The sequence below is a fragment of the Myotis yumanensis genome, unplaced genomic scaffold (assembly GCF_028538775.1).
Source record: "Myotis yumanensis isolate MYYU_CA2020_CCGP unplaced genomic scaffold, mMyoYum1.0.hap1 SCAF_20, whole genome shotgun sequence".
Taxonomy (NCBI): Eukaryota; Metazoa; Chordata; class Mammalia; order Chiroptera; family Vespertilionidae; genus Myotis; species Myotis yumanensis.
The window spans coordinates 11,597,969-11,611,735 of record NW_027223771.1 but is presented as its reverse complement, the minus strand read 5'-3'; the positions used below and the strand labels follow the sequence as shown (position 1 = coordinate 11,611,735).

Below are 13,767 nucleotides of genomic sequence, written 5' to 3'. Positions count from 1 at the left end.
ACCACTGAGCCACACGGCCGGGCAGGGTTTCCTTCTTAACCACCCCTGTGCCCAACTTACAGCTCACCGGCCAACAGGATGTGGTTGTTTTGCTTCTTTTTCCTCCTGTTGGTTGTTGTTCATCCTCACGGGAGAGGATATTTTTCCATGGATTTTAAGAGAGAGAGGAAGGGAGGGGGAGAGACAGAGAGAGGCACGTCGATGGATTGCCTCCTGCACGGCCCCAACCAGGGCCGGGGAGGAGCCTGCCACCAAGGTATGTGCCCTTGACCTGACTCGAACCCGGGACCCTTCGGTCTGCAGGCCGACGCTCTGTCCACTGAGCCACACCGGCCAGGGCTGCCTGCTTGTTTTCCATGGAAAAGTCTTAGCTTAAAAAGAAAACTTTAGCCCTGACCGGTGTGGCTCAGTGGATAGAGCGTCGGCCTGCAGACCGAAGGGTCCCGGGTTCGATTCCGGTCAAAGGCATGTACTTGGGTTGCGGGCACATCCCCAGTGGGGGGCGTGCAGGAGGCGGCTGATCGATGTTTCTCTCTCATCGATGTTTCTAACTCTATCCCTCTCTCTCTCTCTCCTTTCCTTTCTGCAATCAATAAAAAAAACTACACATTTTTTGAAAAAAGACATTTCAAGAACCATAACAGTTCACGTACAATGAACATCCGGGTTTCATCACATTTAACGTTTTTTGTCTTTTTGGCTTCAGGTCTTTTCGGGGGGAGGGGGCGGGAGGGAAATTTTCCCAGCACCATTCACTCTGAGCCCCCCCTTCTCACCCCTCCTCCCCCCTCCACCCCCCCCCCCCCCCATTCTCAGAGGCAACTTGGGTGTGTTGTGTATTTGCAGCCTGTATACCTGGGCTTTCCCATGGCACTTTTACACGCACATGCGTATACCAACACCTTTATCTGAGGGTGAGTAGCCAGACGATGCTAAATGTACTTTTATTTTAACATAATTTCTCCCATCTCTTCCTTTATAGCAGTGGTTCTCAACCTTGGCTGCACATTAGAATCACCTGGGAATCTTTTTAAAATCCTGATGTCTGGGCCTCATCCTCAGGAAATTCTGTTTCTTTGTTACGCATGTTGTGGCCCCACCCCATAACAAAGAAACAGAATTTCCGGAGAATGAGGCCCAGAAATCAGGATTTTATTTTTTATTTTTATTTTTTAATTAAATCTTTATTGTTCAGATTATTACAGTTATTCCTCTTTTTCCCCCCATGGCTCCCCTCCACCCAGTTCCCACCCCACCCTCCGCCCTCACTCCCCACCCACTGTCCTCATCCATAGGTGCACGATTTTTGTCCAGTCTCTTCCCGCACCCCCCACACCCCTTTCCCCCCCCAAGAATAGTCAGTCCATTCCCTTTCTGTGTCCCTGATTCTATAATAAACACCAGTTCATTCTGTACATCAGATTATTTATTCACTTGATTCTTAGATTCACTTGTTGATAGATGTGTATTTGTTGTTCAAAATTTGTATCTTTACCTTTTTCTTCTTCTTCCTCTTCTTAAAGCATACCTTTCAGCATTTCATATAATACTGGTTTAGTGGTGATGAACTCCTTTAGCTTTTCCTTATCTGTGAAGCTCTTTGTCTGACCTTCAATTCTGAATGATAGCTTTGCTGGATAAAGTAATCTTGGTTGTAGGTTCTTGGCATTCATCACTTTGAATATTTCTTGCCACTCCCTTCTGGCCTGCAAAGTTTCTGTTGAGAAATCAGCTGACAGTCGTATGGGTATTCCCTTGTAGGTAACTGACTTTCTTTCTCTTGCTGCTTTTAAGATTCTCTCATTGTCTTTTGCTCTTGGCATGTGTCTTGGTGTGGTCCTCTTTGGATTCCTCTTGTTTGGGGTTCTCTGCGCTTCTGGACTTGGAAGTCTATTTCTTTCACCAGGTAGGGGAAGTTTTCTGTCATTATTTCTTCAAATAGGTTTTCAATATCTTGCTGTCTCTCATCTTCTGGCACCCCTATAATTCTGATGTTGGTACGCTTGTAATGTGCAGCCACAGGTTGAGAACCACTGCGTTATAGTGTCTACCTTTGTTGACATATGTAGGGCAGTCTTTCCTATATCAGGTTTATATGACGACTAACTGATACTTATCCCTGTATTTTATCGTTTCAGCATTTTAAAAATTCTGTAATGGTTGCCTTTTATCCCCAAGAAACATTAAAATATATGTTTTCTTTCTTTTTTTAATATATTTTTATTGATCTCAGAGAGGAAGGAAGAGGAGAGGGAGAGAGAGATGGAAACATCCGTGATGAGAGAGAATCACGGACCGGCTGCCTCCTGCACGCCCCACACTGGGGATCGAGCCCACAACCCGGGCCTGTGCCCTGACTGGGAATCGAACCCTGACCTCCTGGTTCCTAGGTCGACGCTCAACCCTGAGCCACACCGGCCGGGCCATTTCAGCATGTTTAATATAAAGCCCTGATAGATCTGAAGTCCGTTGTGCTGTGTTTTGTGAAGGCGTTTTCTATGATTTCTTTAAAAAACTATTCATCATAGTCACTTGTGGCCCCACAGTTCACCCTCACACTCTGGTCAGTGTCCAGACTCTCGTTTTATTTATTTTTTTAATTTAATCCATGTTTCTGCGATCGCGGTGCCAGCTCTATGCTCTTTGAATTGAGGCCGTTTCCCTCTCCTTTCCACTCTTTTACGGCATTTTTTTCCTTGGCTCCTGCTGGCATTTACTCCACCGGACGAACCTCAGAATCGTTCTCTTCGGTTCCAAAAAAACTCCCTTCGGGCTTGGGACGGGCGTTGCTGTAAATATGTAGATTGATTTGGAGAGAATTAACGTTTTACAGTATCGGCCCCACCCACTGAGGGCTCCAGCACACTTCTCCAAGGATGTCAGTCTGGCTTACGGCGCTTAATAACAGTTTGTAACTGAGGGATAGGTGACACGTTTTTACACATCGATATCTGTATCCACATCTACATCTGTATTTTATTTTATTTATTTATTTTTTAAAAAATATTCCTATTGATTTCAGAGAGGAAGGGAGAGATAGAAACATCAACAATGAGAGGGAATCATGGATTAGCTGCCTCCTGCACGTTGGACTGAGCCCGCAACCCAGGCACGTGCCCTTGACCAGAATCGAACCTGGGACCCTTGAGTCCGCAGGCCGGCGCTCTATCCACTGAGCCACACCGGCCAGGGCTACATCTATATTTTAAAATATTTTTATGGATCTCAGAGAGGAAGGGAGAGGGAGAGAGAGAGAAACATCCGTGATGAGAGAGAATCACGGACCGGCTGCCTCCTGCACGCCCCACACTGGGGATGGAGCCCGCAACCCGGGCCTGTGCCCTGACCAGGAATCGAACCCTGACCTCCTGGTTCCTAGGTCGATGCTCAACCACTGAGCCACGCCGGCCGGGCTCTCTCTATATGTTTAACGTGGAGCTCCCCCTTTACCTGTTCCCTGGGGCACCCTGACACGTCAAAGAGGGAGGCCAGGAAGCAAATGAAACGGAACGCTATTCATAAGTGACCGTGTTTATTGCCTTGGACTCGAACGCTTTATCGACTTGTTTTTTTCGCCCTCGTTTGCTTGGGATGGAGCCTCTCGCGGGAGGTCCCACGGGTCCTCACGGAAGAATTTCCTTGGAGTCAGCGCCAGCATGGTGTGCGGGCTCGACCGAATTCCAGAGGCGAGACTCCTTAGGCCAGTGGTTCTCAACCTCTGGCCCTTTAAATACAGCTCCTCATGTTGTGGGGACCCCCAACCATAACATTATTCTCGTGGCTACTTCATCACTGTCATGTTGCTACTGTGATGAATCGTCATGTAAATATCTGATGTGCAGGATGGTCTTAGGCGACCCCTGTGAAAGGGGCGTTCGACCGCCAAAGGGGGCGCGACCCACAGGTTGAGAACCGCTGCCTTAGGCACAAGCTGGGACCCTGATGAGCAAGTTATAAATCATAATAATAACATCAATAATAATCCTATATAATAAAAGCCCAATATGCTAAGTGCCTGACCCCTCGTTCGACCGTTCAACCAGTCGCTATGATGCGCACTGACCACCAGGGGGCAGACGCTCTGACCTGGTGAGACCGGCCGAACAGGCACTGGAGCCCTCCCGCGGTCTCTGCCCGGCCCCGATCATGCACCAGTGGGGTCCCTCGGCCTGGCCTGCGCCCTCTCGCAATCTGGGACCCCTCGGGGAATGTCCGCAGGCCAGACTGAGGGATCCTACCGGTGCACGAATCCGTGCACTGAGCCTCTAGTAATAAATATTAGTTATGTAGCCAGTTTATTTACATTTTGGGATGATAAAATGTCAGATTGAAAGGTGAGCTTAGGGCCCTGACCAGTTTGGCTCAGTGGATAGAGCGTTGTCCTGTGGACTGAAGGGTCCCGGGTTCGATTCCGGTCAAGGGCATGTACCTTGGTTGCGGGCACATCCCCAGTGGGGGGTGTGCAGGGGGCAGCTGACTGATGTTTCTCTCTCATCGATGTTTCTGACTCTCTATCCCTCTCCCTAACTCTCTGTAAAAAATCAATAAAATATATTTTTTAAAAAAACAAAACAGGAAAAGTGAGCTTAGGCCTGGCCGGCGTGGCTCCGTGGTTGAGCATCGACCTATGTACCAGGAGGTCAGGGTTCAATTCCCGGTCAGGACACAGGCCCAGATTACAGGCTCCATCCCCAATGTGGGGTGTGCAGGAGGCAGCTGATCCGTGATTCTCTCTCATCATTGATATTTCTCTCTCTCCCTCTCCCTCTCCCTTCCTCTCAGAAATCAATAAAAATGTGTATAAATAAATGAAAAGTGAGTTTACCAGCATCAAGACGAGACCCTCGTAGGTGCAAATTTTCCATGCAGAGCAAGCATGTCAAACCCAAAGGCTAACCCGGGCCCAATGAACACGGCGTGCGGCCCGCGGGCCGCGAGTTTGACACGCTTGGTGGTGCGGCTGTTGGCGGGTCTCTGTCATTAACACGTTGGCAGAGGACTCGGGGGAGCGAGGGGGGGGCGGGGACGTGTCCGCGCGTGTCGGGGATTCATCGCCCTGTTTCTGGTCTAGACTTCGAGGAACGCGCCGGCCGAGGAGGACAAGGACGGCGACTGGGACGCCTGGGGCGACTGGAGCGACTGCTCCCGGACCTGCGGGGGCGGGGCGTCCTACTCCCTGCGCAGGTGCCTGACCGGGAGGTGAGCGGGGCCCCTGCCTTAGGCTGGGGTTTGGGGGGGGCGGGGGCGGGGCGTCCTACTCCCTGCGCAGGTGCCTGACCGGGAGGTGAGCGGGGGCCCCTGCCTTAGGCTGGGGTTTGGGGGGGGCGGGGGCGGGGCGTCCTACTCCCTGCGCAGGTGCCTGACCGGGAGGTGAGCGGGGGCCCCTGCCTTAGGATGGGGTTTGGGGGGGCGGGGGGGGGCGTCCTACTCCCTGCGCAGGTGCCTGACCGGGAGGTGAGCGGGGCCCCTGCCTTAGGATGGGGTTTGGGGGGGCGGGGGGGGGCGTCCTACTCCCTGCGCAGGTGCCTGACCGGGAGGTGAGCGGGGGCCCCTGCCTTAGGATGGGGTTTGGGGGGGGCGGGGGGGGCGTCCTACTCCCTGCGCAGGTGCCTGACCGGGAGGTGAGCGGGGGCCCTGCCTTAGGATGGGGTTTGGGGGGGCGGGGGGGGGCGTCCTACTCCCTGCGCAGGTGCCTGACCGGGAGGTGAGCGGGGCCCTGCCCTTGGCTGGGGTTTGGGGGGGCGGGGGGGGCGTCCTACTCCCTGCGCAGGTGCCTGACCGGGAGGTGAGCGGGGCCCCTGCCTTAGGATGGGGTTTGGGGGGCGAGGCGTCCTACTCCCTGCGCAGGTGCCTGACCGGGAGGTGAGCGGGGCCCCTGCCTTAGGATGGGGTTTGGGGGGCGGGGAGGGGGGCGTCCTACTCCCTGCGCAGGTGCCTGACCGGGAGGTGAGCGGGGGCCCTGCCTTAGGATGGGGTTTGGGGGGGCGGGGGGGGGCGTCCTACTCCCTGCGCAGGTGCCTGTCCGGGAGGTGAGCGGGGGCCCTGCCCTTGGCTGGGGTTTGGGGGGGCGGGGGGGGCGTCCTACTCCCTGCGCAGGTGCCTGACCGGGAGGTGAGCGGGGGCCCCTGCCTTAGGATGGGGTTTGGGGGGGGCGGGGGGGGCGTCCTACTCCCTGCGCAGGTGCCTGACCGGGAGGTGAGCGGGGCCCTGCCTTAGGATGGGGTTTGGGGGGACGGGGGGGGGGGGCGTCCTACTCCCTGCGCAGGTGCCTGTCCGGGAGGTGAGCGAGGCCCCTGCCTTTGGCTGGGGGATTTTTGGGGCGGGGGGGGGGGTGCCCGGGGAGACCCCTGGCTCCTTGGCTTTGGCAGGGCCTAGGAGGGGGGTGCACCATCTGCTGGATAAATACCAGCCAAGTAGCCAGCCGGCCGGTGTGGCTCAGTGGTTGAGCGTCGGCCTAGGAACCAGGAGGTCAGGGTTCGATTCCCGGTCAGGGCACAGGCCCGGGTGGCGAGTTCGATCCCCAGTGTGGGGCGTGCAGGAGGCAGCCGATCCATGATTCTCTCTCATCATTGATGCTTCTCTCTCTCTCTCCCTCTCCTCTCTGAAATCAATAAAAATATACATTTTTTTAAAAGTGTGTGTTCTGGAAAGGGGATGAGTGTAGCTCTTTTGCCCATTTGTTTCTCTGTGGATAAAGTTATTTTAGAGTTTGATCACATTTAGACAGAGTCAGTTTTTTAAAAAATATATTTATTTTATTAATTTCAGAGAAGAAGGGAGAGGAAGGGAGAGAGAGAAACATCCATGATGAGAGAGAATCACGGATCGGCTGCCCCCTGCACGCCCCACTGGGGATGGAGCCCGCAACCCGGGCCTGTGCCCTGACCGGGAATCGAACCCTGACCTCCTGGTTCCTAGGCCGACACTCAGCCACGGAGCCACGCCGGCCGGGCCATGGCCGGTTCTTTTGCACAGCAAACCGTATGCCTGCCACAGTGTGTCTTTGTCTCGCAGAAATTTGTAAGTTGATAGTCAAGTGCCAACCGCAGGAAACGCAGGTTTAAGTTAAGTACTATTTTAAAAACATTAATATATTTTTATTCTTTTTTAAAGATAGCAAGTTCTGTTATTTTTTCCTTTAAATATATTTCTATGGATTTCAGAGAGGAAGAGAGAGAGAGGGAGAGCGACAGAGAGAGAGAGAGAAATCAATGATGAAAGAATCCTGGATCGGCTGCCTCCTGTGCGCCCCCTCCTGGGCATTGAGCACGAAACCCAGGCATGTGCCCTTGACCAGGAATCGAACCCAGGACCCTTTGGTCCGCAGGCCGACGCTCTATCCACTGAGCCACACCAGCCAGGGCTATTTTTATTCTTTAAAACACATGCTTCTCACTTTTCTAAGACACTCGTGTTTGAGTCAATATATCATCAAATCCATGTAATAAATTAAAGTGCTGTAAACTCCAGGGCAATTTCATTCGTGTGCGTAATGTTTCCTCATGTGGAATCAACATGCGTTTCCTGCATATTCATAAAGTTATGGCTTCCAACAAGCTTCGGCCTCGGGGTGCAATGAGCGTTGTCATGGACGGAGGAGACCTAATTGCGAAAAGATGTTCTCGAATGTTCCCGGACTCCTGACAGCCGTTAGCTCTTGCCTATAACAATGAGAGTGAAGTTTAAAAACTTGGAAGGGATATTTCCACAGCTCTGCTTCCTGGAGCCAAAGGAATGCTTTCCAGAATCAGCTGGAAGGTTCCTGCTCGGGGAATTAGGGCTCCAGTGTGAGTCCGAGCTGAGAAGTAACTTGCATTTTGTGTCATGCCTGATTCATAAATGGGTCATTTCATTTTCATTTCTTTTCTTTTCTTTTTTTGTTGTTAATCCTCACCCGAGGATATATTTTTTTAAATATGTTTTTATTGATTTCAGAGAGGAAAGGAGAGGGCGAGAGAGATAAACATCCATGATGAGAGGGAATCATGGATCGGCTGCCTCCTGCACGCCCCCCACTGGGATTGAGCCCGCAACCCGGGCCTGTGCCCTTGGCCGGAATCGGACCCGGGACCCTTCAGTCCGCAGGCCGACGCTCTATCCACTGAGCCACACCAGCGAGGGCCCGAGGATATTTTTCCATTGATTTTCAGAGAGAGTGGAAGGGAGAGGGAGAGACAGAGAGAAACATCGATGTGAGAGAGACACATGGGTAGGTTGCCTCCTGCACGCACCTCGACCAGGGCCGGGGAGCCTGCAACCGAGGTCCATGCCCTTGATGGGAATCGAACCCGGGACCCTTCAGTCTGCAGGCCAGTGCTCTACCCACTGAGTCACACCAGCCAGGGAAGTCATTCGTTTTCATACTAAATGGTACCCCACGCTTGCCATGCCAGTGGAGGCCTGCCCGTGGGCTTTGCCTGGATAGCGTCGCACAAAGGGAGGTGGGATGGTCAACATGCCAGCAAGATGGTGGGTTAAAAAAATCCTTACACCCTGGCCAGTTTGGCTCAGTGGATAGAGCGTCAGCCTGTGGACCCAAGGGTCCCGGGTTCGATTCCTGTCAAGGACACATGCCCGGGTTGCAGGCTCCTGCCCCGCCTGAGCCCTTGTCAGGACGGCACATGCAGGAGGCTAACCCATTGATGTGTCTCTCTCACATTGATGTTTCTCTCTCTGTGTCTCTCCCCCTCCCTTCCACTCTCTCTAAAAATCAATGGGAGCATATCCTCAGATGAGGATTAACAGATCTATACTAAGAAAAGAGTAATATGCCAATTAGACCGGACATCTTCCGAAAGTCCCTCCCGACAAAGCCATGGTGGCAGGGGCCGAGGCAGAGGCAGTTAAGGGCGATCAGGCTGGCAGGGGAGGGCAGTTAGGGGGCGATCAGGCCGGCAGGGGAGCAGTTAGGGGCGATCAGGCTGGCAGGGGAGGGCAGGTAGGGGGCTATCAGGCTGGCAGAAGAGGGCAGTTAGGGGCGATCAGGCTGGCAGGGGAGCGGTTAGGGGCGATCAGGCTGGCAGGGGAGGGCAGTTAGGGGCGATCAGGCCGGCAGGGGAGCGGTTAGGGGCGATCAGGCCGGCAGGGGAGCAGTTAGGGGCTATCAGGCAGGCAGGGGAGGGCAGTTAGGGGCGATCAGGCTGGCAGGGGAGCGGTTAGGGGCAATCAGGCTGGCAGGGGAGGGCAGTTAGGGGCGATCAGGCTGGCAGGGGAGCGGTTAGGGGCGATCAGGCAGGCAGGCAGGCGAGCAGTTAGGAGCCTGCGGTCAGGATTGGAGAGGATGCAGGATGAGTGGGGGGCTGAGGGACACCCCCCCGCTCATGCATGAATTGCGTGCACCGGGCCTCCAGTAAATTAATAAACAATGCCACTCTCGGTAACTCTCAACAGCTTTTTGGTGTCCCCGTATTTGGATGGATTCCCATGTTCCCTCGAACGCTCGGAGCCTCTGACACCGTCCTGGCCCTTGAAATGAAAATGGAAAGGTTCTTAGGGTTAAGAAGTCAGCAAGCGTGAGGCTGTCACTCCCCGAATCCGTCAGCAGCTTTCTGCAACCAGGGCTTTCCCAAACATGAACGGAGCGCTTTCAGTTTCCCTCTCAGCCCGGCCCGCGTGGCTCAGGGGTTGGGCGACGACCAAGGAACCAGGAGGTCACGGTTCGATTCCCGGTCAGGGCACAGGCCCGGGTGGGGGGCTCCATCCCCAGTGTAGGGGGCGTGCAGGAGGCAGCCCATCCATGATTCTCTCTCATCGTTGACGTGTCTGAATTCCTTCTTGGATGGAGGAGGTTGGCTGCTAACCTGTTTTCCTGGAACAAAATTTTTAAAAAATATATATTTTATTGATTTTTTTACAGAGAGGAAGGGAGAAGGATAGAGAGTTAGAAACATCAATGAGAGAGAAACATTGATCAGCTGCCTCCTGCACACCCGCTACTGGGGATGTGCTCACAACCAAGGTACGTGCCCTTGACTGGAATCGAACCCAAGACCCTTCAGTCCGCAGGCCGATGCTCTATCCACTGAGCCAAACCGGTTATTAACGAAATTAATATCAGTCTCAAATTATATCTACCTGGTATGAGCTTGCATCTGCTATATACAGCAATACTTAAAAATAACTACCTATCCAAAAAAGATAAAAGTTAACAACAACCAAAAAAAAGTGGAAAAAATAGACCTTATAGACAAAACTAGAGGCCCAATGCATGAAATTTGTGCAAGGGACTCGGCCTTCAAAGCCCTGGCTTTGTCCAGAAGGTCGTCTGGAAGGACATCCGGAAGGTTGTTCGGCTGTTTGGTCTAATTAGCATATTAGCTCTTTATTATATAGAATTACAGGAAATACAGATATGGGCATTCACTGACAGAAACTTAAAAAAAGAAATAAGTAGCTCGGCCTGTGTTGCTCGGTGGTTGAGCGTCGACCTCTGAACGAGGAGGTCAGGGTTCGATTCCCGGTCAAGGCACAGGCCCGGGTTGCAGGTTCGATTCCCAGTGGGAGGCGGGCAGGAGGCAGCTGATCCAGGAATCTCTCTCATCATTAATGTTTCTCTCTCTCTCTCTCCCTTCCTCTCTGAAATCAATAAAAAATATTTTTAAAAAAGAAATATATATCATGTACAGCAAAGGCTCCATCACATGCCAGGCGTGTACCCTGCTTAGGAAAACAACCAGATAACATGTCGCCAACCAAGACGTCAAAGCTCACCCGTGAAGAACTGTGACTATAAGAGGACCCACCGTCGTGCTGATGAGAGGAGGGCGGGGAGACCTCAGGCAACTCGGCCCAGTTCCTGGGTGGGGAAGGGAGAGGAATTCGCTTGTAGGAACATCCCATACAAATGCCTTGGCTTCTGGCTTTTCCTTCATTTTCACAGAAAAAATACATACAGGTCCTGACCGGTGTGGCTCAGTGGATAGAGCGTCGGCCTGCAGACTGAAGGGTCCCGGGTTCGATTCCAGTCAAGGGCATGTGCCTGGGTTGCAGGCACATCCCCAGTGGGGGCTGTGCAGGAGGCAGCTGGTGGATGTTTCTCTCTCATCGATGTTTCTAACTCTCTATCCCTCTCCCTTCCCCTCTGTAAAAAATTAGTAAAATATATATTAAAAAATACATACAGTCTCTCTGTCTTTCACATGCACATGCACACACACGCACACATGCACACACATGCACTCACACACACACACACACACACACACGCTACACTCATTTCAGTGGTTATGTGGGCCCCGGGGGTAAGTAATATTAGTACATGAATGCAACTAAAGAATTCACTCTCTATTTTGTAAAATATATTATTATTGATTTCAAAGAAGGGAGAAGAAGAGAGGGTGAGAGAGAGAGAGAAAAAGAGAGAGAAAGAGAGAGAGAGAGAGAGAGAGAGGGAAACATCCATGACGAGAGAGAATCATGGATCGGCCGCCTCCTGCACGCCCCCTACTGGGGATGGAGCCCGCAACCCGGGCCTGTGTCCTGACTGGGAATCGAACCCTGACCTCCTGGTTTCTAGGTCGACGCTCAACCACTGAGCCACGCCGGCTGGGCCAGAATTCACTCTGTTTAAATCTATTCTGCCATGGCCTTGTTTGGGTTTTTTATGTGTGTGTGTTTTTTGTGTTTGGTTTTTTTTTTGTTTTTTTGCTGCTTGCTATGAACATGAAACATTGTTATCTCTCCCCCCCCTTTTCCCTTTAGGAATTGTGAGGGGCAGAATATTCGCTACAAGACGTGCAGCAATCATGTAAGTTCTGTCATGAAAATACAGAATCGAGTAAAATCTATTCATGTTTGCAGCTACAGCGTTGTAATGTGCACCGTGAAGCTCGCAGTCTCCCGGTCCCTTTGTGGAAATTTTGAATAATTGTTTAATCGACAACAGGTTTAAACAATTCCATGATGCTACCTTCCTGGGCCAATTCACATTTCTGAGATAATTTGGTATTTCATAATTTCTGAATTCCTAGCAATAATACCTAATGTCTGTAAACACCTTGAGAGGCCAAAGGGTATCTTCCCGTTGGTTTTTAGAGAGAGTGAAAGAGAGAGGGAGAGACAGAGAGAAACATCGATGTGAGAGAGACACATTGATTGGTTGCCTCCTGCACGCGCCCTGACCAGGGCTGGGGCCCGGGAGGAGCCTGCAACCCAGGTCCGTGCCCTTGACCGGAATCGAACCCGGGACCTTTCAGTCCACAGGCTGACGCTCTATCCACTGAGCCACACCGGCTATGCCCAAAGGGCTTTTTAAAAATATATTTTTATTGATTTCAGAGAGGAAGGGAGAGGGAGAGAGAGATAGAAACATCAATGAGGAGAATCAAGGATCGGCTGCCTCCTGCACGCCCCACACTGGGGATGGAGCCTGCAACCCGGGCCTGTGCCCTGACCGGGAATCGAACTGTGACCTCCTGGTTCCTAGGTCAATGCTCAGCCACTGAGCCACACAGGTGAGGATCAGAGCATTTATATATAGGATCTGACCCAGCTCTTGAAACCACACAAGGTGTGGTTATTTCTTTTTTGCAAATCCGGGGGCTGGGGCTGAGGGAGGTGAAATTATTCTCCAAAAGCCACAAAAGAAGAATACAGCCCTAGCCGGTGTGGCTCAGTGGATAGAGTGTCCGGCTTTGGACTAAAGTGTTCTGGGTGTTTGATTCCGGTCAGGGCACAGGCCCGGGTTGCGGGCTCCATCCCCAGTGTGGGGCGTGCAGGAGGCAGCCGATCCAGGATTCTCTCTCATCATGGATGTTTCTCTCTCTCTCCCTCTCCCTTCCTCTCTGAAATCAATAAAAATATATTTTAAAAAATATCTTTCAGGGCCATGCACGCTGTTCCAAAGGGCTTTTTTGGGGGTGGGGGTTGGTTAATCCTTTTGAGGATATTTTCCCATTGATTCTTAAAAATATATTTTATTGATTTTTTACAGAGAGGAAGGGAGAGGGATAGAGAGTTAGAAACATCGATGAGAGAGAAACATCCACCAGCTGCCTCCTGCACACCCCCCCCCCCCCACGGGGATGTGCCCACAACCAAGGTACATGCCCTTGACCAGAATCGAACCCGGGACCCTTGAGTCCACAGGCCATCGCGCTATCCACTGAGCAACACCAGCTAGGGCTCCCATTGATTTTTAGAGAGAGTGGAAGAGAGCGGGACAGAGAGAGAGAAACATTGATGTGAGAGACACACATCTATGGGTGGCCTCCCACACAAGCCCCGACCAGGCCAGGGAGTGAGCCTGCAACCGAGGTCCGTGCCCTAGATCGGAATCGAACCCGGGGCCCTTCCTTCTGCAAGCTGACGCTCTACCCACTGAGCCACACTGGCTGGGGCTACGGATTCTGTTTTGAATGTTGAGAAGGAAGGCGGTGGCTCCCAGGAGAGAGACAGGTGGGCCCTGGTCGCATGGAACGGGGGTCCACGTGTCCAGCCTCCCATGGAGCCCCTGTCACGGGTGACCCTTGACCTCTCCCGCCAGGACTGCCCGCCAGACACAGAGGACTTCCGAGCCCAGCAGTGCTCCGCCTACAACGACGTGCAGTACCAGGGCCGCTACTACGAGTGGCTGCCGCGGTACAACGACCCCGCCGCGCCCTGCGCGCTCAAGTGCCACGCGCGCGGCCAGACCCTGGTGGTGGAGCTGGCGCCCAAGGTGCTGGACGGGACGCGTTGCCATAGCGACTCCCTGGACATGTGCATCAGCGGCATCTGCCAGGTAAGCCACGCCCCTTCCCCGCAGACGCCACGCCCCCTTCTCCCCAG

General features: G+C 52.7%; 1 protein-coding gene across 1 annotated transcript in view; it reads left to right on the top strand.

The window, feature by feature from the left end:
• ADAMTSL3 (ADAMTS like 3) overlaps window positions 1-13,767 on the top strand; it is a 135,808-nt gene that overhangs the window by 46,185 nt on the left and 75,856 nt on the right. The window contains exons 4-6 of the mRNA XM_070400445.1: window positions 5,072-5,199; window positions 11,701-11,746; window positions 13,484-13,720. Of these exons, the coding sequence (XP_070256546.1) occupies window positions 5,072-5,199; window positions 11,701-11,746; window positions 13,484-13,720 (411 nt within the window). The remainder of the gene's footprint in view (window positions 1-5,071; window positions 5,200-11,700; window positions 11,747-13,483; window positions 13,721-13,767) is intronic.